At 39.1% G+C, this 25,911-nt stretch overlaps 1 protein-coding gene across 17 annotated transcripts in view; it reads right to left on the bottom strand.

Annotated features, from left to right (window-relative positions):
- Positions 1 to 25,911, bottom strand: part of RAPGEF2 (Rap guanine nucleotide exchange factor 2) — a 455,748-nt gene that overhangs the window by 71,403 nt on the left and 358,434 nt on the right. For all 17 annotated transcript variants that reach the window (XM_082243629.1, XM_082243614.1, XM_082243627.1 and 14 more), the window contains one exon: positions 12,772 to 12,903. In XM_082243629.1, the coding sequence (XP_082099755.1) occupies positions 12,772 to 12,903 (132 nt within the window). The remainder of the gene's footprint in view (positions 1 to 12,771; positions 12,904 to 25,911) is intronic.

The raw sequence follows: 25,911 nt of genomic DNA, 5'->3' as shown, positions 1-25,911 counted from the left end.
AGTAAAATTAATATTTAAAGAGGTCTGTTATGAGATCAATGCTGAGAGCCATCTGAAGATGCCGTTTCATGATTTATTCAAATAAAAGGAAAAAAAGAGGCAGCAGTGAATAATGTTGGCTGCGTCATCTTCCCTTTAAATTTACGCACATCTCAGAAAAAAAAAAAAAAACAATGGTAATGGCAATACTACGTTGTGATGACAAATTATTTAAAAAAACAAAAAGAAAACACAACAGAGGAAACTCTTTCCACAGGTTTAGTTATCTCACCAAGAATGCTGATTAGGCAAGAGGGAACCATCCTTTCTTTCAAATTGCTAGCTGCCTAATTAGGGGCCCTTGTTCTTACCATGACAGCCATGCCTACAATACTTAGTGATAATTCCCATTAATCTGGCTCATTTCTATTGCATTGAATATGCATGACAGTAGCTTACTAAAACATGCTAATACGTTTTAATCAAATGTTTTTGCTTTCTTAATCATAACAAGCCTTTAAATGGTCATTAATACAAATTAAAATGCCTATTACACTACCACTGCCAAAATAAGGTACAAATCATTTTTAATTAACAGCTTATTTTGTAGCACAGTACAGTTTATATGGTTTCACTTTTGTATAAATTAAATTAAAAAAAGAGGAATAAACGTGTAAATTTCAACTGTATTATAGAAGGTCAAAACCAGAGTTTACATTCTTAACAGACCCCCCCCCCCCCCATATTACATGGTATTCAATATCCTTGTAACTGTGTTAGGAAATATCTAAAAGATTTTTTAGGGTATCTACATTCTCACACGCCAACTGTGGAAGGGAGTTTCACATCATGACAGCACTAACAGTAAAAACAACCCCTTACAGAGTTCGACATTGACTGGTTTCTAGTCCAACTTCATTGTGTGGCCGTGTGTCTTCTTTGGAGACCGAAGATTACGTTTCCATTCAATGCTGGAATCACTATTTAAGGATTTGTATATAGCATCATATCTCCCCCCTTTATCACCTGTTCTCCAGGGTAGAATAAGTTTAATGTTTGTAGTTATTCCTTATAACTGAGGTCCTTCAACACCCCTATTAGCTTTCTTGCCCTTCTCTGGACTCTCTCCAGTTCAAGCGCATTGTTCCAGAGGATTGGTGGCCAGAACTGGATGGCATACTCCAGATGCGGCTGAACCGGAGTTTTGCAAAATATTTTACAAGCTGAACTAGTTGAGCTGTGTAATAAGATGATGTGCACCTCTATACCATGCAGACATGGTCAAGCAGCTGTTTTTATGTTTTCTTTTTACTGGTGACATGTTTTCCTATAAGTACTTCTCAAAATATTCTTTAAAATGTGCCTATAGTATTCGCCTATGAGGCCCAAGAGCAAGCATCAAAACCCACCTATTGCCTTTAAAGCACCATCCTAATCCTATATAAACGCCAGCTTTCTGAAATTCAGACCATATTCATAATTCATCTGGAGCCCATACCTAAAATTACCATATTTTTTTTTAATAGCATTCTCGGGATAGATTAATGACATACTGAAAAAATAGAGGGAATAACTAACTTTCTCCTTAGTACAGCTTTACTTTAATGTGAATATATCACCAACTTAAACTGCAGGTAAAGGAACAAAAAATAAAAATATTTTAAATAACTACTTGCAGCATTTTACTTTTCCACAAATATTTTTTATCGCCTTGTAATGAAGTTTTTAAAAGAGAAGTATGGCTTTCTAAAAGAGAAAAAACGTTATGCTCACCTAAGTGAATGCAGCATTGATCTGCCCTCCCGCCGGCCTTGTTGTGAGAACTGAGCCATCAAACACCACTGATCACTCAGTTCCCACCCTTCCTCCCCCACCCTCTGTGTTCACTGGAACACTGGGCTGTGGATTGGGCAGGAGGGGTTGCCTCAGGTTCTCAGTGGATCATTGAGAGGCTGCACCAGTTGCCGGTCCAGGGTTCTGGGTGGATCCCAAGCAAAACCTTTTAGTGCTTTGAGCGGCTTTTTGACATCATCCCCCTGTTGGCTGAAAACAGGTCATAGGAGTGCAGAATGAACTCTGCGATCCATAGGAGAAGTATAGTCAAAAAAGCTTTAGCTACACTTCACCTTTAACTTGCTAGAGAATTTGACTGCTCCATAAAGAGTCAATAACCCTATCACAGCCCCCTCCCACCTTGCACATCATAGCTTTCTCCTCTTCTGGGAGTAACTAAATACTCTCTGTCCTGAGGCAGTATTTGCTGACATTACATCCAAAATGGCGGCATACAAGGGCCCTCTCAGGGCTTTTAGATGTCTCCACAAGGAATGCTTTTTACAAGTAAATAACATGTATAAATTATGTTAAATACATATATAATTTCACTGAAGATTTTTTTTTTAAAAGGAATGATCTAACAACATGGTCTTTATCATTCCCCTTTTAAGAACTTCAGGCTTAAAGAGGAAGTAAACCCTCCTCTGACACTTTTACCTATAGGTAAGCCTATATTAAGGCTTACCTATAGGTACTGTAAATATCTCCTAAACATGTACCGTTTAGGAGATATTTACCTTACATGCAGCCAGTGACGTCCCTGGCACATGCGCTCTGAAGGAACGGCTGCTGGTGCCATTTCTTCAGAGCCCTGTGCCGTGACCGTCGGCTCCGGCCAATCAGATGGCCGGATGCTGCGATCCCAGAAGACGGGCGACTAGACATGTCGCCCGTCATCCAGAAAAGCGGGCGGCACGGCGGGGGCTCGTTCTAAGGTAAGTATTTCATAATGAGCTCATTATGGGTTTCTCTTTCAGGTTTCAGAAAAAAAAAAAAAAAACTTTCGAGGGTTTACAACCTCTTTAATAAAGAGGAAAATACATTTAACAAACAAGCAAGCTATGATTTTATAACTTTGTAAAAGCAGCTGCAAACACATTTTTACCAATGAAGCAAAGCTGAGCTACCTTCTATTGCCAGGTCTATCTTGATCTGGCACTAAGTGTCATTATAGATATGACAACACCTTCATATCTCTGTCCAGTGTTTCTGATCTGCAAGCAGAAATTTAATTACAAGCAGATTCTCAGTGCTGCCCACAGACTGCAAGTGCTGTACGGCTCTTGCTGAAACCATCTGTCAACACAAGATGAGCTGAAAAGTCCACAAATAATGGATAAATGGCACCAGAAATCCTATTCTGCCACAACTACAAATCTAGTATGAAAAAAAAAGTCCCAAAGCAAATATTCAGTGAGATCTGTCATGGCTGAAAAACAAATCTGGTATCTAATTAGTGTGCATCATGTACTACAAACCCAGCAATGGAAGTCATGTGTCAGACATTATTAGCTGCACGAGAATTTGAAACACATGGCACTTAACACTCACACAAATTCCACATTACATCTATTACACTGGTCTGATTGTTCTCCTTGAAAATCCAATAGTCTTTTTATACCTCTACCCTCTTGGGTGTCTGGAAATCATGTGATCTGTACAGGAACCTAAACAGCTATTAGTGCTCTGGTCACCTTGGCTGTACAAAAGGATAATGTTGTCAAGGTCAGACTAAAATAGACGTGAGTCAGCATTTAAATAAGTGAACACAAGTTCAGAAAGAGAGCAGGCAGTCATGGCACAATACTTTATCACTTCCCTCAAGCACTTTTATTATATAAAGTTATCTCTCTAGATTATATAAATATATACTGTATATTTATAATAAATCTCAGCGTGAACACCACAAAACAATGTATAAGCAACAACTTCAATAGCAGCACACTACATTTGTGTGTGTTTTTACATGATGGACTGGCCAAACATGTCCCCAGACATAAAACCTATTTAGCATCTGTGGGGCATCCTCAAACGAAAGGTGGAGGAGTGCAAGATCTCTAACATCCACCAGCTCCGTGATGTCGCCATGGAGGAGTGGAAGAGGACTCCAGTGGCAACCTGTGAATTTCTGGTGAACTCCATGCCCAAGAGGGTTAAGGCAGTGCTGGAAAATAATTTGGACATTTTCACATAGGGGTGTACTCACTTTTATTGCCAGTGGTTTAGACAATAATGGCTAAGCGTGTAGCAAAGTGTCATTTCTTCAGTGTTGTCACTTGAAAAGATATAATAAAATATTTACAAAAATTCAGAGGGGTGTACTCACTTTTGTGAGATACTGTATATAATATACAGTATCTCATAAAAGTGAGTACACCCCCCACATTTTTGTAAATATTTTATTATATCTCTTTATGGGACAACACTGAAGAAATGACATTTTGCTACACGCTTAGCCATTATTGTCTAAACCACTGGCAATAAAAGTGAGTACACCCCTATGTGAAAATGTCCAAATTATTTTCCAGCACTGCCTTAACCCACCTGAGCGTTTTTCAGCTCGTAAATTGCTCACCTCTGAAGTCTCAAAACGCCCAACAAGAAAAATCCCATTCATTTTAATGGCCCCTGTTTACATATGAGCGTTTTGTCACCTAAAGCAAAATGCCTGAAGCTCAAAAAAGTAAATGAGCTTCTTTTTTTGCAGAGAGTGTTTTTGCTAGATGTCAAGGCCTGCCTCCAAACACCTGAAAAAAACGCCCAAAAAAACGATACGCTCAGGTGTGAATGAAGACTGAAGAAATTATACTTTGTTACAATGTAAAGTAATGAGTGTACAGCTTGTATAACAGTGTAAATTTGATGTCCCCTCAAAATAACTCAACACTCAGCCATTAATGTCTAAACTGCTGGCAAAAAATGTGAGTACACCCCTAAGTGAAAATGTCCAAATTGGGCCCAAAGTATCAATATTTTGTGTGCCCACTATGATTTTCCAGCACTGCCTTAACCCTCTTGGCATGGAGTTCACCAGAGCTTCACAGGTTGCCACTGGAGTCCTTCCACTCCTCCATGATGACATCACGGAGCTGGTGGATGTTAGAGACCTTGCTCTCCTCCACCTCTGTTTGAGGATGTCCCACAGATACTCAATAGGGTTTAGGTCTGGAGACATGCTTGGCGAGTCCATCACCTTTACCCTCAGCTTCTTTAGCAAGGCAGTGGTCGTCTTGGAGGTGTTTTTGCGTATGATAAGTTGGAATACTACCCTGCGGCCCAATCCCTGAAGGGAGGGGATCATGCTCTGCTTCAGTATGTCACAGTACATGTTGGTATTCATAGTCCTCTCAATGAACTGTAGCTTCCTAATGCCGGAAGCACTCATGCCGCCCCAGACCATGAGACTCTCACCACTGTGCTTGACTGTAGGCAAGACACACTTGTCTTTGTACTCCTCACGTGGTTGCTACCACACATGCTTGACACCATCTGAACCAAATAAGTTTATCTTGGTCTCATCAGACCACAGGACAAAGTTACAGTAATCCATGTCCTTAGTCTGCTTGTCTTCAGCAAACTGATTGCGGGCTTTCTTGTGCATCATCTTTAGAAGAGGCTTCCATCTGGGATCACAGCCATGCAGACCAATGATGTGTGCGATGTATGATCTGGTCACTGACAGGCTGTCCCCCCACCCCTTCAACATCAGCAGCAATGCTGCCAGCACTCATACGTCTATTTCCTAAAGACAACCTCTGGATATGACACTTAACACATGCACTCAACTTCTTTAGTTGAACATGGCGAGACCTGTTGTAAGTGGAACCTGTCCTGTTACACCGCTGTATGGTCTTGGCCACCGTTTTACAGCTCAGATTCAGGGTCTTGGCAATCTTCTTATAGCTTAGGCCATTTTTATCTAGAACAACAATTCTTTTTTTTTTTTTCAGATCCTCAGAGTTCTTTGCTATGAGATGCTATGTTGAACTTCAAGTGACCAGTATGAGAGAATGAGAGCGAGAACACCAAATTTAACTCACCTGCTCCCCATTCACACCTAACACCTTGTAACACTAACGAGTCACATGACACCGGGGAGGGAAAATTGCTAAATGGGCCCAATTTGGACATTTCCACATTTGTTACCAGCGGTTTAGACATTAATGGCTGTGTGCTGAGTTATTTTGAGGGGACAGCAAATATGCACTGTTATGCAAGCTGTACACTTCACTACTTTACATTGTAGCAAAGTGTCATACAAAAAGATAAAATATTAAGTAAGGGGTGTACTCACTTTTATGAGATACTGTGTGTGTGTGTATATATTTACACACACATACACTTGGTGTGTGTGTGTGCATTTGTATAGATAGATAGATAGATAGATAGATAGATATATATATATCTATCAGAGGTGGGGGACTCGAGTCACATGACTTGACTTAAGTCAGACTTAGGTCACCAGTTTGAGGACTTGAGGCTTGCTTGACTAAAATTAATAAAAGACTCGACTTGACTTTGACTTGGTATTCATTACTTGAGACTTGACTTTGACTTGAGACATATGACTCGAAATGACTTTACTTTTTTAAGTTATTAAATATTTGCATTTTCTCAAGATGTGTTAAAGCAAAATTAATGTGCCTGTTATGTTTCTGACACCACAGTCACTTAAAACACCCCAGTGTGTTCTGATTTTTAGGACACTGGCTGTTTAACAATGGAAATACTTAACATGTTTTTAGTGACTGTGGTGTTGAAACATGACCAGACGAAGGATTTTAAGCGGTTTGGGCATTCAAAGTGTTTCTTTAATATGCCAAGAAAAAAGCACTAAGCAGTTTTGTTAATGTGAAAATAAAACAAAACCTTTCCTGACCACTGACTTTTTTACCTGATTTAAAGGTGAGAATTGGGGTAGATCAGTATTTTGACTTGATTTGTGACTTGACCAAAATAAATGACTTGACTTGACCTGCTTGACTTCTAGCAGGGACTCGACTTGACTTGCTTGCTTTTCGCCACAGTAACTTGGGACTTGCTTGAGACTTGAAGGTTAAGACTTGAGACTTGCTTGTGACTTGCACATGTGTGACTTACTCCCATGTCTGATATATATATAATCATGATGCATCCAGGGTTGGGTCTTAACAGACAGATCTTTCACCAACCACAATCGGAGTTAAAATAAATACCCCTTCTTCAAGAGAGCACCTAAGGCTCCATGGACACTTGAAAAAAATGCCAGTTCTTTTGGCAGAAAAAAACGATCATATAGAGCGTTTTTTGTACATAATTTAGACTAGTTTAGAAGAGTTTCGCGTTTTTTTTTTTTGTTAACAGAAAGCTCCAATCAGAAACCCATATCAGAAGGGGTTTTTTTTTTTTCCTGTCTCTAAATGTTGAGCTTAAAATATGCCTGTAATCGTCCTAATGTGCATGGGCCCATAGAATAACATTGAGCTGCTTCTACAGGCAAAACAGAAAACTCTTCTAGTAGCAACAGTGCATAGAGCCTAACAGTGTTGATGCGCCCAAATCATTGGACTGTAAAATTATACAATATGTTGGAATTACTTTTGCTTCTTATTAACTTTCCCCATATTCAAGGGCCGCTACAACACAGAAATGTATAGCATCGCATACTAAATATTGGGTCATTATGGCATTTTAGGTTACCAAAAGACCTAGAGATCCAACGATATAACAAAATAAAAAAACTGGCAAAAAGGTTGTAAGCGTACAATAAGAAATCTGAAGTCTGGTCTAAGCTGACTTTAATAAAGAGAACCTCATATTAATATGTATAATTTAAGTTAATAGCAGTATTCTCCATGTTTGCCTGAATACATGGCTATGCTACAAGGTGGAGAGACATACTTTATAGGCCAAAAAATAAGTGTATCATGAATAATTCGGGAGATCACCAAAAATAATAAAAATGCTACACTCCACCAATACCTATTTTTGGGGCTGCAGTACAAGAACTAGCTCGTACTTAAGATAACAAAAACAAACAAACAAACAAAAAAAGGTGCTTAGGATCACCTTGTAGAACAGAAAAAAATATACACAGCTTTAGCCTTCAAAAGAAAAGCGACAAGCTCAGAAGCATTGTAGCAGGTTTTAATCGTCTTTTTGCTGGAGGGGGTCTAAGATGAAACTGAAAAATCCAGGCTTAGCTTTACTTGCCAAACTCCTTTTTACTGGCAGCCTTTGCATCAGCCTGGGCAGAAAAAATTATTTGCACTCTTAGGCAATGTTTCAAACTGTCTATTGCAAAGGAATAGGCTTTACCGTATAATGCAAAAGACAGCCAACCAATGATTCCTAAATAGCTAGGTCTGCAAGTAAAGGCCTTCTAACTGTCGCTACATATTCCATTTTAAAGTCTCAGGCACACTGGACATATATTGCTATCTCTCCGAGACGCCTTTCCTCCTAGCGACAGGTAAACCCTGATCGCCCGAACAACATCCAGCGAATGCAAGGCAATTTATTTGGGATGCTTGGGGTTCGCACATAGCAAAGGCAACACAATATCTTCATTGAGGTGGAAAGCCGACATCACCTTAGGTAGAAAAGATTGGTTGGGTCGCAGAACAACCTTGTCCCTATGAACGACCAGATAAGGCGAACGGCAGCAAGAAACTGATTCTATGAGCAGGTGTGTCTGGGGTTATGCGGTTAGGACAGCCCCTAAAAGGCGTGCCTAGTGAAAGCTTTTACTGGCTAGCTACTCCTGAAGACAGCGCACATAGCCCATTCGTGAAGAAACATTCCAGAGCTGTGTCTGTCAGAGGACTCAGAGAAAATAATTTTACGGTAAGTTCTTACAAAAATTCTATTTTTTTTTGTCTTTGTCCCCACTCACAGTGCTTCCTTACTTCCTTTCGTGACAAGACAGCAATAATGGGAAATCTTCCAGAAGAGACACTGAGGATCCAGAATTTCCTCACTCTAAATACAATCTATAAAAGTTGGGAGGCTGTGTAAAATCTATATAACAGAATGTCACGATTTGCAAATCTCATAAACCCATATTTTATTCACAATAGAAAATAGAAAATCAAATGTTTAAACTGAGAAAATGTCCCATTTTAAGAAAAAAATATGGTAATTTTGAAATTGATGGCAGCAACATGCCTTGAAACAGAGCAACAAAAAGTGTGCAAAGTAAGGCCCCTTTCACACGGGCTTTCTGATCAGGTCCGCCTGTCAGTTTTTCAGGTTGACCTGATCTAATGCTCAATGCATCCCTATGGAGCAGCGGATATCAGCAGTGACATGTCCACTGACACCCCCTGCTATCCGATCTGATCCTGTCCTTGAAATCCAGAAGTATGGAAACCCTATTTTCCATCCGTCTGGAGGATCAGATCGGATAGGATGAAAACAGAGAGCAGGGATCTGACAGGTTTGTCTCAGCACAGTGAGCGGAAACGGACCTGTCATCACCTGCTCAGCGGGAATCGGTGGATCCATCCCCGCTGAGCAAAACAGAGTCCCCCAGGCAGAAAGCCCATGTGAAAAGGACCCCTATACTAACAAGGATAAGCTAGAAGACCATTTTGCAACTAATTAGGTTAATCAGCAACAGGTCAGTAACATGATTGGGTATAAAAAGAGCTTCTTAGACACTTTGGGCGTCTCAAAATTAAAGATAGGTAGAGGTTCACCAATTTGTAAAAAGATGCGTCTAAAATTGTCAAACAATGTCAGAATATTGTTCCTCAATGTAAAACTGCAAAGACTTTAATATATCATCTACTGTACAGAATATCAAAAGATTCTGAGAATCTGGAGAAATCTCTCTGCGGAAGGGACAAGGCAGAAATGCAATACTGGGCCCTCAGAAGGCACTGCATATAAAACAAGCACGATTCTGTGATGGACATCACTGATTGGGCTCAGGAATACTTCCAAAAATCACTGTCTGTGAATACAGTTTGCTGTGCTATCCAAAAATGCAAATGAAAGCTCTATCATGCAAAGAGGAAGCCGTATCTGAACATGATCCAGAAATGCTGTTGTCTCATCTGGGCCAAAGCTCATTAAAAGGGTCTGTTGCAAAGTGGAAAAATGTTCTGTAGTCAGACAATTAGAAATCTGACATTTTTTTTTTGGTAACCATGGCCTGTGCGCCCTCCGGACACTTAACTGGCCTGCCTGCAGTACAGATTTTTTAGCAATTAAATATTTTTTCATATCTTGAAACAAAAAATATGACAAAGACAACTCAGGACTTTTGAGCAGTTAGACTTCTATAACAGGAAAGAATGGGACAACATATTTCTCGAAAAACTCCAGCAACTAGTCTCCTCTGCTCCCAGATATTAACAGAGCGTTGTTAACCACTTCCATACCGTTGGACGCCATATGATGTCCTGTGCTTTGAGTGGAGATTTCTGAATGATGCCTGCAGCTACAGGCATCATTCAGATATAATTTTTTTTAGCCAGCGATTCCCTGCACTGGTGCTTCTACTGGCTCGCCTGTGCGATTAGCGAGCCGGAGAAGCAATCCACCGCCGCCGGAAGTACACTATAGAGAATACCGAGGACCAGATGGTCCCCGGCAGTCTCTATGACTCTCCGAGGCCCGGGCACGACGTTATGATGTCACGCCCGGCCTGGCAGTTGTAAACACTGCCGTGATCTCAGCTGGACAACCAAGATAGTATTTTTTTTTTTTTATTTTAGGACTTCCAGTCTGTAGGAGAGATCTGAGGTCTTATTGACCTCAGATCCCTCCAGACCTGTCATGCACTATTCCTATTACAAGGGATGTTTACATTCTTTGTAATAGGAATATAAGTGATAAAAAAAAAATAAGGGGAAAGTGTAAAAATAAAATAAAAAATTTAGAGTGCACCCGTCTTCGCAAGCAGAAGTGAATGCATATGTAAGTCATGCGCACATATGTAAACATCGGTCAATCCCCACATGCAAATGTTAGAGCGGGAGCAACAATTTTAGCCCAAGACCGCCTCTGTAACACTAAACAGGTAACCTGTAAAAAGTTTTATAGTGTTGCCTATGGAGATTAAAGATGGTCCTGTTCCAACTTTTTTAAGACTTGTTGCTGCCATTAATTTCAAAATTACCTTTTTTTTTTTTTTCTTAAAATGGTACATTTCCTCAGTTTATGGGTTTATGAGATTTGCAAATCATTGCATTTTGTTTTTATTTGGATTTTACATAGCATCCCAACTTTTTGGGGACATGGGGTTGTAAAAAGAAAATAAAAGGGGAAGGACAGGTTAAAGTTTTTTTTTCTTTGCATATTTATCTGGTATGGCTCTATAACAAGAATGCACTCTGTGTTTTGGTACTACAATGATGGAGAAGTCAGATCATATCAAATTAATATCTATGTACACAAGGATCTGATAAAAAAAAAAAAAAAAAAACTTACGTCAGAGATAGATTTTGCCCTGAATAAGACCAACTATTTTTTTTTCCTTGTATATGGGGTATAAGTTATGCAAAAAAAAAAAAAAATCGGGAAGTGAAAAAAATGCATGAGCAGAGGAGGGTGGGCTTGCTCAAATCTGCGTGAATGGTGGGATAATGACAGCACTTGGCTAATGGACCTTGGCTAATGCACAGCCATTTCTTTTAGACACCTGCCAAGTGTTTCCCATGACTCCAACTTTAAGAAACTGACAAAAAAAAAACCCATCTTCAGGGGACGATATAAAGCACAGAAGAGTTTACTCTGAAATTCACAGCTCATCGTTCGTACAACTTAGACGAGAGAGGTCCTTTAAAATCAATGAGCAATTCCCCACCATTAGTTTGATTTGTTAGAGTGCTGGCTTTTCACACAAAAACAAAAGTGAAAAACAAAAGAAAAGTATACAGTATATTTTTTTCTTCTCTAAATTATTTTCAGAATATTTAATAATATGGTAGACTGTAGATGTTTGAGAACAGGGTTCACACACAAAGCTTTAAGTCCTTCTAAGGAGTTTGTAGGAAAGAAAAATGATTTTCTGATTATATAGAGCTCAAAACACTTTACTTCTTTATGATGATTACCAGTCAAGTACTGTACCTGCACTACAAGGGGGGCCATAAACAGAAGATGGCTTTCTGGGAATAATGTGCAGGATGACAGCTGTACTGGACACTGTCAATGTTTCTTGTAATGTAGCCAATGTGAATAATCTGCTATCAAAGACATCCCATGTGATGTGTATATTTCAAAGTGAGAGGGAAAATAACCAATATAAAAAGCACTTCCAAATGCTGGAAGTGCTTACTATATCACCCTCCTCACCCACAGTAGCACTGAATTGTCTAAACTTCATTCAAGTGTTGTGCCAGGCCATCAAACTTGAAATAGGATAAAACAATTTAAGCGCATCCCTAAATGGAGAAAGTATTATTACAAAAGGAAATAAGTAAACCAAAATGTTACTTCTCATACATAGGTATCTGCCTTGTACAATAGGGAAGGATTCACATTTATTCCCACAGCTGCTTTGTAACTAGTGTGTTGCTGTCCATGATGCACCTTACAAAGCTGTAAAATTTCAGGCTAAGGTCTGCGTTGTCATGATTTAGGTCAGGTACCCCTTAGATCACACTCCTTTAGCTCCTTTTTAAGGGAATATGTAAAGATGACCATCATCATCCATAGAAAAAGCTCTCAATTATCCCTGCCACTGCCTCAGTCCTACAAGTTGTGCTAGCTATGGGGCACAACAGATTCATACAATAAACTGCCTATGCATTTAGACTGTGTTGTCACTGTATGGGCCAAGTACCTCTGTAGTTCAGCTTTGGCTGAGCTCCATTTTCAGAAGTCATGACAGCTATAGGGCACGACAGACTTGTACAGGATCACATGCCACAATACAGCTTCAGCTTTGTGAACGGATTCCATTTAATGGCCCCATAATTCTTTGCATAGATACATCAAATGAAACATCACAAATTCATATCTTACCTGGTAGATGTCAGACAAGCTGCTGCTCCCAGAATCGCTAGTGATGCTACATCCTGAATGACTGGAGGATACCTGGGTCACCTGTGGATGTAGGCTGTCTGTGATATGCAGTTTGGTGAAATCAGCAGGTAGCTAAAAGAAAAAAAAATGGCAAACATAAGAAACAAGTCGAGCTTGGCCAATTATAATAATACACAAGATATTCTTACTGTATGGCAATGTGATGATAAAATTAATTCATTTCTGACGCATTTATCACTCTAGGCTAATATTCCAGTGTCTCTGCTAGCTATTATACAGAAAGTAATACATTTTGACACAGCTCCCCTTGGAACAATGGAATGCATGAATCAACAGATGGTGTTTTCCCCTACCTGGATTATTGATGATGTATTTCCTGAAGTAATAAGACAACTTAGATGCTACATTAAATATGTGACATAACCCTGTTAATTATTGGAAGCCAAGAGGCCACATACAAAACAATGTTAAGTCTTTAATCCCTGTTCCATATAAACCATATGGGTTCTGCAAACCAAAGTCTGTAAACTGTATTTTGCATTTTATTCTTCTTTGGAAAATATGGTATTTGAGAGGAAAAATGTATCATTCCAGATAGACAAAAGTCAGCCACAGACATGATCACCGTCTACGCCCACTGATTTTGGCAAGAAAAATGAAAATACCCTTACATCTAAGGCAATTAATAATTTAGTTATGTAATTTACACATTCAGATATTTCCACCATAGTTAAAAGTGAACAATAAACCTCTCACATCACTCTCAACCTCTGAATATAGTTATGCAGACACAACAAATATGTATTAAAACAGACTCAGGAAAATGTACACGTTCAAAAAAGGCAATGACCCCAGGAAATGAAACTAGCATGGCAAGACCCAAACCATCATGCTACTGCATGATACTAAAGCACCATCTCTGGTTTACAGCTTGGTTCTGAACAAGATAACCAAAATTATTGACAACACTATATATATATATATATATATATATATATATATATATATATATATGTATACACACACACACAGTATCTCAAACGAGTACACACCCCTCACATTTTTGTAAATATTTTATTATATCTTCTTATGTAACAACACTGAAGAAATTACACTTTGCTACAATGTAAAGTAGTGAGTGTACAGCTTGTATATCAGTGTAAATTTGCTTTCCCTTCAAAATAACTCAACACACAGCCATTAATGTCTAAGCCGCTGGCAACAAAAGTGAGTACACCCCTAGGTGAAAATGTTATGATGGGGCCCAATTAGCCATTTTCTCTCCCGATGTCATGTGACTCATTAGTGTTACAAGGTCTCAAGTGTGAATGGGGAGCAGGTGTGTTAAATTTGGTGTTATCGCTCTCACTCTCTCATACTGGTCACTGGAAGTTCAACATGGCACCTCATGTCAAAGAACTCTCTGATGATCTAAAAAAAAAAAAAAAAAAAAAAAAAGAAATGTTCTACATAAAGATGGCCTAGGCTATAAGAAGATTGCCAAGACCCTGAAACTGAGCTGACGCACTGTGGCCAAGACTATATAGCGGTTTACAGGACAAGTTCCACTCAAAACAGGCCTCGGCATGGTTGACCAAAGAAGTTGAGTGCACATGCTCAGCGTCATATCCAGAGGTTGTCTTTGGGAAATAGATGTATGGATGCTGCCAACATTGCTGTAGAGGTTGAAGGGGTGGGGGGTCAGCCTGTCAATGCTCAAACCATACGCCGCACACTGCATCAAATTGGTCTGCATGACTGTCGTCCCAGAAGGAAGCCTCTTCTAAAGATGATGCACAAGAAAGCCTGCAAACAGTTTGCTGAAGACAAGCAGACTAAGGACATGGATTACTGGAACCATGTCCTGTGGTCTGATGAGACCAAAATAAACTTATTTGGTTCAGATGGTGTCAAGCATGTGTACTGTGTACAAGTACTGTGACATACTGAAGCAGAGCATGATCCCCCTCCCTTCAGAGACTGGGCCACAGGGCAGTATTCCAACATGATAACGTTCCCAAACACACCTCCAAGACGACCACTTCCTTGCTAAAGAAGCTGAGGGTAAAGGTGATGGACTGGACAAGCATGTTTGCAGACCTTAAACTCTATTGAGCATCTGTGGGGCTTCCTCAAACAGAAGGTGGAGGAGTGCAATGTCTCTAACATCCACCAGCTCCGTGATGTCGTCAGAGGAGTGGAAGAGGACTCCGGTGGCAACCTGTAAAGCTCTGCTGAACTCCATGCCCAAGAGGGTTAAGGCAGTGCTGGAAAACAATGGTGGTCACACAAAATATTGACACTTTGGGCCCAATTTGGCCATTTTCACTTGGGGTGTACTCACTTTTGTCGCCAGCGGTTTAGACATTAATGGCTGTGTGTTGAGTTATTTTGAGGAGACAGCAAATTTACACTGTTATATAAGCTGTACACTCACTACTTTACATTGTAGCAAAGTGTAATTTCTTCAGTGTTGTCACATGAAAAGATATAATAAAATATTTACAAGAATTAGAGGGGTCTACTCACTTTTGTGAGATATATATATATATATATATATTAGGGATGCACCGATCCGATATTAGGATCGGATATCGGCGCCGATATGGCCATAATAGCTGGATCGGGTGATCGGTAAAATTAACAGATCCACGGGCCGATCCAGTTTTGTTCTTTACATAGCTGTGAGGGAGCAGAGAACAGCTGTCAAAGAAAAAAAAAGAGCCTCCTGCAAATGCCTGTCTTCCCAGTTAAGTAAACACAATGCATACAATGTATCTTTTCGTTCCCTCTGACAGAGGAGGGAAGTTTAACCTCTTAAATGCACAATGTTATAAAGGTATCTGCCGATACCGATCCGGAAGTATTATTTTGTTATAAGCTCACAAAACAGTACTTCCGGATCGGACTCGGGATCGTCGATTTCACAAAGCAAAAGATCGGCATCGGGACCAAAAAAGTCGGATCGGTGCATCCCTAATATATATATATACACACACACATTATATAAATATATATTGCACAAAATGAATCCAATAATTTATTTGTTCACTGAAATATATTCTGGCATTTTTAAATTGAACTACCGTAGTTTAACTATCTGAATTTTTCTAATGTAACCATTAAATTCCAATATACAAGAAACAAACTATGCAAATGTATATAGGGTACTGCAAATTACCATGGGTTCATGGAAGAACAGCTGTATTCCTCTCAACACAGTCAGAGAAAATGCTATCCAATGGTAATTTTTTTTTTTACAGAATTCTACTTTATTCTTACTCATAATGACGGTAACCTATACAAATATACCACAGACATCTCAATGAAAAGCAAGACTGTTTAGATATGCAGAACCTAATAGCTGGCAATTACCAGTTTGCTTCTTTATCCGTAGGCATAAGCAGGTTGTTATTATAATACTACAGATATTAAAAAGGACAAGCTCTATAAAATGTGCCAGAAGCCTATAATTAGGTAGCATTCAGCATGCTAAATCACCTCTCTCTCCCCTTTCTTCTCCACATCAGGCTGCAGCACCCCCACCTTAAAAACCTACCTCACTCATCGACATCAAGTGGATCAGCTGCACGGACAAAGACCATGAAGTTTCTGGGTACACACATGAGCAGATAGAAAGGTAGTACTCTCTACCATAATGTAATCCACTAAACTACACTGGCACAGATCTCAGGGCTTGCACAATTCCTGAAATACACTGACCATTTAAGAAACTAACATTCCACCTACAAACTTCACAGCCATTTTCTTCATTTCACATTTGTGACCTTGCACATTCTGAGTTCATATGTTTTTAATGTATGCATATATTATGCATTGCATACAATAAAATTTACGGATTATAAATCAGTATATTTATACTTTAAATAGTGTAACAGAGTACTAAAGTCAAGAAAAAAACCACTAGAAACAAAATCTCAAGTTTTTGTGCAATAATTTCTGTTGGTATGATTGTGAGCTAATTAGGCAGCACTGAGCTGAATATTTCTTGTAGGTAGCCAACGTAAAGTGAGACAACAGCACGTTGTCTATTCCACTGCAACGTAGTCAATAATGTTAAGGAGTCTTGAAATACATGTCTTGGAAATACATTCCGGTCCAGGCTCCCATCGTAAGAGTGAACAAATGCCTAGGTATTGGGACAGGTGATCTCAGATGAAGTGGAGGATCAGAGATTAAACCTTCCGATTCTCTCTCCTTCAGCAGAAATCGTGAGACCAAAGGCATTTAATTACATGTCCAGTCACTGTGATATCCCAGAAAAAATATGTGCAAGTTATATTCACCTAAATCTGACAACCAGAATCATTTTTTTTTGCGACAGCTTTGCTTTAGGATCATTGGCTATGGCTAGCATACCATGGCAAGTCCTGCCTTCAGAACTGATCACAAGAACATGCTGGTAAGTGGTTAAAGGAGGAACTTCCATGTGAGGCTTCTTGTGTTGTGAAAGATTTCCTTTGAGATGGCTTCAGCTATTAAATATCTACTTAATAGTGAAAGAAGGCGTGTATAAATTTGTGTATGTGCTAGGATTCACCACCAATACTGTTCAAAAATGATACGATGTATCTATATATGGATATGTGCAGCAACCTGCCAAAAAGGCAACCTACACATACCTATATGAGATGGTTTGCTGTGTACTCAAAGCTGAGTGTCATTACCAATCTGTGAAACAGGAATAGTAAATATATATATCCAGCGATACATTATAAATAAAATAATCTAGTTCATAAAGTCCAAATAAAGTGAATACAATTCATGTGCATATTAAAACTTTTCCCAATAGATACAAAAAAGTGCTATGTGCATACAAGATCAGTCCAATTCAGAAAACCGGACAAAAGAAATTTCTAAAAGTCCAATAGTGTGGTGAAGAGGAGTGGCTGTCAGAACACCTTCACCTTTGTGAATGAGAAATGGAAACCTTTTCCCTCCATGGGTAAATGGATAATCTATATGCTCACCAAAAAGAATCAGGCCACCAGGACCTCAGCTGACTTGTCACCCTGCCACAAAGCGTTGCTGTGGTCACGGCCGGCGTGCGTTCCACAGGAGCTGGGATGTGACGTCGCTGGATAAACCCGGAAGTGTCAGAAAGCCTACAGACCACAATGCATTGAGCAGATTCACGTCTTCAGGAGGTCCCATCTATTGTCAAACTCTGAAGTTAACGTGCACCTTCTATCATCATCAAAACACCCATCTCATCCATAAAAATGGTCAAGTTTTCTAACTAAGAGAACACGTAAGGATGGTGCCAGGGGTGTAAGGGCAAACATACATGACTGTGCAATGAGAGCATATTCCTATGTGATGCATATGGACTTTTTTATCTTTATTTACTTGGCTCTTGCTTACTTTACTAAAATTCCACAAAATATTCTAGTGTTTGCTACATATTACCATTTCCGAGAACTGCTATATAGGGGATTTTTAGTTGCTTGCTATTGGTATGTGAATAACAACAAAAAAAAGCTGAGCCGGTTCAGCAAATGTAAATCGCTGTCATCACAAAACATATAATGTGGTGACTGAATTCCTTCACCTATTTTTTTTTTTTTTTTAAACGGAAGACAAATGACACAAACTTGTGCCACAATTTTACATGTAAATTCCTAGAAATAACTTGACTTTACAAATGCTCAAATATAATGTTACCTACACAACCCTTGATTTATTATTATTATAAGAATTATTATTTCACGGGAGAGTTAATTTATCAAAAACTGAAGAAATGAATGCACTACAGATCTTACCCCTAATTTTTATTTTTAGAAATGAAAACAATCTTCTCCTTTTATTAAGTTTTTTTTTTTTATTTCATTTCCTCCCCCCAACTGTGTGTGAAAATATTCCCAATAGTAATGGCTGCACAACAGAGGCACAAGTACTATCTATACTACTTTTTCTCTAAGAATGGGAATATAAATATACTGTATATTTGTTAATTTTTCCTTCTTACTACGTGTGCCTCCTTTAACATAATTTATTCCCAATAGTCTCCTACTTGTTCCTTCTTTATACTTTCATTACTCATATTCACATACTGCCAAACATCATCAAAACTGAAATGCATAGTAATATCCTCTCCCCCCTTAAAATGTACACATTGTGGAGCGCTCCCAGCATGATTTATTACCTGCTTTGGCATCATCAGGAGAAAAAAATGTTACTGTGTCATAATAGCAGCAAATGGACATTGTACATTTACGTTTGACTTATTTGATCATTACTTGACCACACTCTCCTTTTTTTGGGCCTAAGTCTCCATTCACACTACCGCGACTTGTCATCCTGACAAGTCGCAGTCCATGCAGTGCTACAGGACCCGTTCTAATAGGAGTGACACAAGTCGCTCCGACTTAGAAAAAGGGTCCTGTACTACTTCGGGGCCGCTTCAGTGTGAATGCGGTCTAAGAGCTCCTTCACACCATGCTTTGCCATACAGTGTACTCAGAAGCAACTATTCAGAAATATTTCAACTTTATTGAAATGTCACAAAGGGACATTTCATTAAATTTTTTCATGGCTGAGCGTGTTGTGTGAGGCAACATGCTGCGTTAAAAAAAAAAAAAAAAAAGTAGTGCATGTGGTACTTTTTCACAATGTTGTGACCTGGACACATAGGACACAAGTCAATTTGTCTTATCTATGTGTTAGGCCTAACACATATGGTGTGAACAGGCCCCAACACCTGAAGTAAAGTTCAACCAAACATTGAATTACACATTTTTTTTTCTAGTTGATTAATGTTGCCTTAACAGATTCCAGTTTCACTTCTGTAAAGCTTATGCCATAAATCTTCAGCAACATTATGTCATGGATCTGGTGTGAATCCACCTCAGCACTATTTATGTAGGACACAGTTCTAGAAACCCAGGGCCGTGTCTGACAATATTACCAATACTTCTGCTTTACATCCTAGTATACATAACAAAGGAATATGGTCAATTCTATTATATGTGTAGGCAAACAGGCTTAAAACTCTAAACAAACAGGTAAGAATTGTTCTGTCAGGGTTACCCAAGTATTAAAGCAGAACTTTACCCATAACAACTTGATAAAAAATAATGTTCTTTAGCAAGGAACATACATTCCACATGAATAATTATGCTACCAAAATGAGTGTGTGCTGTTAATTGCCTCCAGCATTGCTCCTGTTTCGTCTTGCTGGAGGCTGCCATTTTGCTGAAGCCCAGAGCAGCAGTAAACCTTAAAGTGCAAATAAACCCATCAATTAAAAAAAAAAACTGTTAAAATTCCTGGAAGGCCAGGATTGCTAACTGTCACAATTACCTGCGTCCTCAAATTGTAAAACCATCAAATGGTTGGTGTCATAACTGGTAACATGTGCCTGGCTGTAAAGGATAGGAGGGTTTAATTCTCATTTAAGGGTGTCAGCAAATAGGCTTCTACAAGCTAGGCAGTGCCTAAAATAGAGAACTGGGCATGTGCAGAGCAGGGTGAAACAGCGTATTACTGGATTTAAACAGTATAGACACTTATTTTTAATGTTTTACCTAGCTATACCTGCTAAAGAGGCCAGCCTGAAGTTATCTAGTGGGATCTAATTTTCTAACTAAAGTTCCACTTTGCTACTTTAAAACTAACAGAACTGAGAAAGCATTGCGGTAAATATGTCAATATGCTGTAACACAGCAACCGGAGAATCATTGCAGACAGTAGAGTTTTATGCGTTTAAGTAATATCACTGCAATTGTGCAGGGCGGTAAGGGTAATTTATGGCATTTATCAGCAAACATAATAGCCAAGGAGGCTGAAATGCTGCATGGGTGTGTGAGAGAACCCTTAAAAGGTTAGTTTACCCAAAACTAGTTTTCCAATTCAGATAAAGGCAGGCTGTCTCTTACCATTTTATTCCCCCAAATGTATATTTGTATCACGTGACAGATCTATAGCTGAATGATAGAGCAAATGGAGGCAGTGACAATGCACAATACAACAGCAAGCAGATCTCACCATTACAAAGGAATAATATACCGTGTATGGCCAGTTTTAATTGCAAGTCTACTTCAAGGAGCATGGGAATAATTAAACATCCAGTATTCCAGTAAAACATATAACCTGACCTGGCCAACTCCATTACCTATTTGAGGACAGGGGCATAAAATTATTATTAAACCACAAGCCTTGGCAAATAAAAAATAAAATAAAAATCAGTGTATGCATCTCTGCCACAGACCTTAGCAATGTCTGCATAGCTACAGTCACATATTATTTGTATCCTTCACCAGTAACTCATGGAAAAATACTCACTTTTGTTTATTTGTGCAGAACATGGCAAGATTTTTTTTTTTTTATACCAAATATTTAGAAAACAATCAAAAAAAAATATGGTTAGCATTACAACCCCAATGCCAAAAAGGTTCTATTTACAGACAAATCAAAATTTGACATTCTTTTTGGCAACTATGGGGCGCCTCATCCCCAAGATCAAGAGCGGGACCTCCCGGCTTGTTATCAGTATTCAGTTCAAAAGCATGCATCTGTGATGGCGTGGGGGTGCAATGCCCCGTATGAATTGGTCAGTTTGCACATCTGGAAAGGCACCATCAATGCTAAATGATATATCAAGGTTTTAAAGCAGCATATACTCCCCATCCAGACGACATCTTTTTGCATATTTCAGCAGGACAATAATAAACCACATACTGCATCTATAACAACAGTATGGCTTCATAGTAGAAGAGTCCGAGTGCTTAACTGGCCAGCTTGCAGTCCAGACCTTTCCCTTACTGAAAATACATATTGAAAAAAAAATATGACAAACACCACCCATGATTGTTGAGCAGTAAGAATCCTAGATCAGGCAAAAATGGGACAAAATTCCTCTCCCAGAACTCCAGCAACTAGTCTCCACAGTTTCCAGAGGTTTACAGAGTCTTGTAAAATTAGAGGGGATGCTACACCATGGTAAACATGACCCTAGTCCCAACTTTTTTGAGACGTGTTGCTGACATCAATTTCAAAATAACCCTATTGTTTTCTTAAAATGGTACATTTTCTCAGTTTAACCACCTAAGGACCGCAAGGTTTTACCCCCTTAATGACCAGGCAATTTGTTTGCGATATGGCACTGCGTTACTTTGACAACTGCATGGTTGTTCGATGCTATACCCAAATAAAATTGATGCCTTCTTTTTTACCACTAACAGAGCTTTCGTTTGGTGGTATTTGATCACCTCTGATTTTTTTTTTTCTATAAACAAAAAAGAGTAACAATTCTGAAAAAACACAATATTGTTTACTTTCTGCTATAAATATTCCCAATAAAAAAAAAAAAGAAAAAAAAATAGAATTTTCTTAATTTTAGGGCAATATGTATTCTGCTACATATTCCCAATAAGTGTATATTGATTGTTTGCACAAAAGTTATCGCGTCTACAAACTAGGGGAAAGATTTATGTCATTTTTATTTATTTTTTACTGAACTGTAATGTTGGCGATAAGTGATTTTTAGTGGGACTGCGACATTGCAGCGGACAGATCAGACGCCTGACATTTTTGACACTTTTGGGGGGACCAATGACATTACTACAGTAATCAGTGCTAAAAATATTCACTGTTACTGTACTAATGACACTGGCAGGTAAGGGGTTAACACCAGGGGGCGATCAAAGGGTTAAATGTGTGCCTAGGGGGTGCTGTGTGGGGGATGGGCTTACAGGATGAACACAGAGACCTATGTTTCTAAATAGGAGGAACACAGGATCCCACAGAACAGCGGTATTTACATCAGCAGACCACCAGTCTGTCCCCACGGCCGCTAGCGATCGTGGCCGCGGGAACCACTGATTGGCTAGCCAATTAGTGTGAGCACGCGCCCACACTAACTGCTACACAAAGCAACATACACGTACTTCGTTTTGCGTAACAGAGCCAACCTGCTGCAGTAAAACTTTGGCGGCTGGTCGGCAAGTGGTTAAACATTTTATAGGTTTTCTATTGTCGATTGTAAGCAAAATTTGGGAAATCGTTGCTTTTGGTTTTGTAGATTATAATGAAGATTTTACAAAGCGTCCCAACATTTTTAGAATGGGGGGTGTATACTATAACAAGCTGTTGTTCTCTGCAGCCTGGCCAAAGGTGAAAAGGTTAATGGCACAAAGAGGGGGTGAGAATTGGAGCCCTTTAGCAGCAAACAGGTTGAAAGGAAACACGTTTACCATGCAGCAAATACTGACGAAAAGTCTCCGTAACAAACAATGGCTCTTATTTGTTCTCCGGATTTCTTGCCTGTCTCAGCCATCCGGCAGCTGAGTTGGGGTTTAAATGTTGGCTGATTTAACAAACTACAACTTTGTAGAAATCACCCATACATTTCCTGAGAAAAGATCATTTCATTTGGTGTATACAGTATTATAATTTATATACATATATATATATACACACACACACACATACACACACGCTATATTGTCAAAGGTATTGTGCCTTTACACACACATGAACTTTAATGGCATCCCAGTCTTAGTCCGTAGGGTTCAATATTGAGTTGGTCCACCCTTTGCAGCTATAACAGCTTCAACTCTTCTTGGAAGGCTGTCCACAAGGTTTAGGAGTGTGTCTATGGGAATGTTTGACCATTCTTCCATTTGTGAGGTCAGGCACAGATGTGGGATGAGAAGGCCTGACTTGCAGTCTCCGCTCTAATTCATCCGAAAGGTGTCCAGTCAGGTTAGGGTCAGGAATCCTATTATGGTTGGGGGTTGTTTTTTCAGGGGTTGGCCTTAGCCCCTTAGTTCCAGTGACACACTACTAAACCCTACGGACTAAGACTGGGATGCCATTAAAGTTCATGTGCGTGTAAAGGCAGGTGTCCCAATACTTTTGACAATATATAGTGTATGTGTATAGATGTATACAATAAATGCAACTTTTTTTTTTTTTTTTTTTTAAGAGTATCCATCAAGAGTACCCAAATGTCAGTCAATACCAAAATGGGTATGGGAATCATAACCATGTTTTAAATTCTGCAGAAAATGTGTACAATATGCTGCTGATATGTGGCCAAAATTCTTCCCCTGGCAGACTAAATACCTGAAGCAGAGAAGTGTTACAGTTGGTCTAAGCTAGAGAAGAATATTAACACTTCCTCTATATATCCTGAATGCCAGGGTGTACTAAGACAAATAGAGAGCCTGCCAATTCTACTTACAAGGGTGTCTATTAGAACAAGCATGTCAATCACAAGAATGAGATCTCCTAACATGCATACAGGTTTCAGGGCAGTAATAGCAGTATTATATATTAAACACTAGTATTTAAAAAAATAAAAAGTGAGAATGTAATGTGAGGTGCATAAAAGAACAGAATAAAATCAAATCAAATACTTGATATGTCCAGCCTTTGCTTTTAGGGCCCCTTTCACACTGCACTGCTGTAGTTTCCCCACAGCCACAGCCAGCCATCTTTGCCATAGACTTTCCTTACATCAGGTGGTTTTGGTGTGTTCTCTTAAAGCCCACCAAAAGTCCAGCATTTAGAAGGTGTCTGTGGTCATGCAGAAAAAACACCAAAAACATATGCAATTGCGTTTTTCATGTGTTTTTGATGCAAAATGTAAATCAAGTATATGGAATAGCCACTGGTGCCAACAGGAATTTGTCATGCTATAACGCATGCACAATGATAAATTCACATACATGTGCAAACTGCGGCTTTAAAGGAAATAAAAATAAATTTTTTTTTAAATGTGTACTGCACTTACTTTGGGACTCATCTAAAACAAGGTGATAGGCTCCCATGTTTGTCGTTGCAATTCCAAAAGGATGCATTGAGGATTTGTAACAATATACTGTGGCGATTTTTGTAGTGATTTTATTTCACCACTAGAAGGGGCATTGCAAATTTAATTCAGCATGGTAATTTTATTGGATTTCTATATACTCTAGATTACCGTAAGTATTGGGACGCCTGCCTTTACACGCACATGTACTTTAATGGCATCCCAGTCTTAGTCCGTAGGGTTCAATATTGAGTTGGCTCACCCTTTACAGCTATAACAGCTTCAACTCTTCTGGGAAGGCTGTCCACAAGGTTTATACCTGGAATTTGTGCCCCATTGGATACATTGAGTGGGACTGACCCTTGAGGTTGAGTGGCTCAGGTAAGCTGATTCACTTACCGGTGGAGGATCATTACAATTGGTGGTGGATACATACCAGTTCACAGTTTTTAATCAAGATTTACACTGAGGATTCTACATTTGGACTATCACTGTTGTTCAATTCACTGTGGCTCTCTACATTGCTCTATTAGTAATTTGTGACGGTCAGGTGTACAAATATTTCATTTTTTTATTTATATGTCCTATGAGGCTGCAAGACCCCTGGCCCTCTGTATGGACAGCGCTGATTGGCCCTGTCCTGATCACATGCACCCTTCCAAAATAAAACAAACTCTCTAGGAATACGCATCAAATTGAGCATGTGCAGAGTGCCTTCAAGGCTCAATACTATCAGTAGATGGATTGGGGACTGTGGAAGAAGGAGAGGATCAGAGAATAAAAGGATCAAATAGCCTTTTTACACAATGCGCAGGTTTAACCCCATAGGTTCCACAGTGAGTATAACAAGCATGCTTTACGTCATATACAGACTGATTTTACTGTTGTGGGTTTAGTATCACTTTAGCTAGCTATAATCACCAGAGAAAGCAAGCAGGTTCACAAATCTCAGCTACAAAGTTTCTAGAGTGCCATTGCCCAAAGTATTAGAACAATCAGACCGTATACTTAAAAAACAAGTCAGCAATGTCAGCCCCCATATGTCTACCCTTACAAGTTATTTAATGATCTTATTTTAAAATAACCTCTTATCTTCCAATTAGCGCGCAAGCTTCTTTTTTTTTTTTTATAGGGACCTGGGTGTGCGTGGCTCTCAAATATACGCTGATCAGGTGAGTGTAACACACTGTAGGAGAGACTGAACACGTAGTCTCATCTTATCAGTAAGGCTGGGGACCACCTAGTACAATACACTAAAACGGATGACCTAAACCATTGAAGATCCATTTTGCTATTAAATATTTAAAAGGCAACCAAGCCAAACAAAGCAAACACTCGGGACT

Source organism: Pelophylax lessonae, assembly GCF_965119305.1.
Source record: "Pelophylax lessonae genome assembly, chromosome: 1".
NCBI lineage: Eukaryota > Metazoa > Chordata > Amphibia > Anura > Ranidae > Pelophylax > Pelophylax lessonae.
This window is presented reverse-complemented; position numbering and strand designations above follow the sequence as displayed.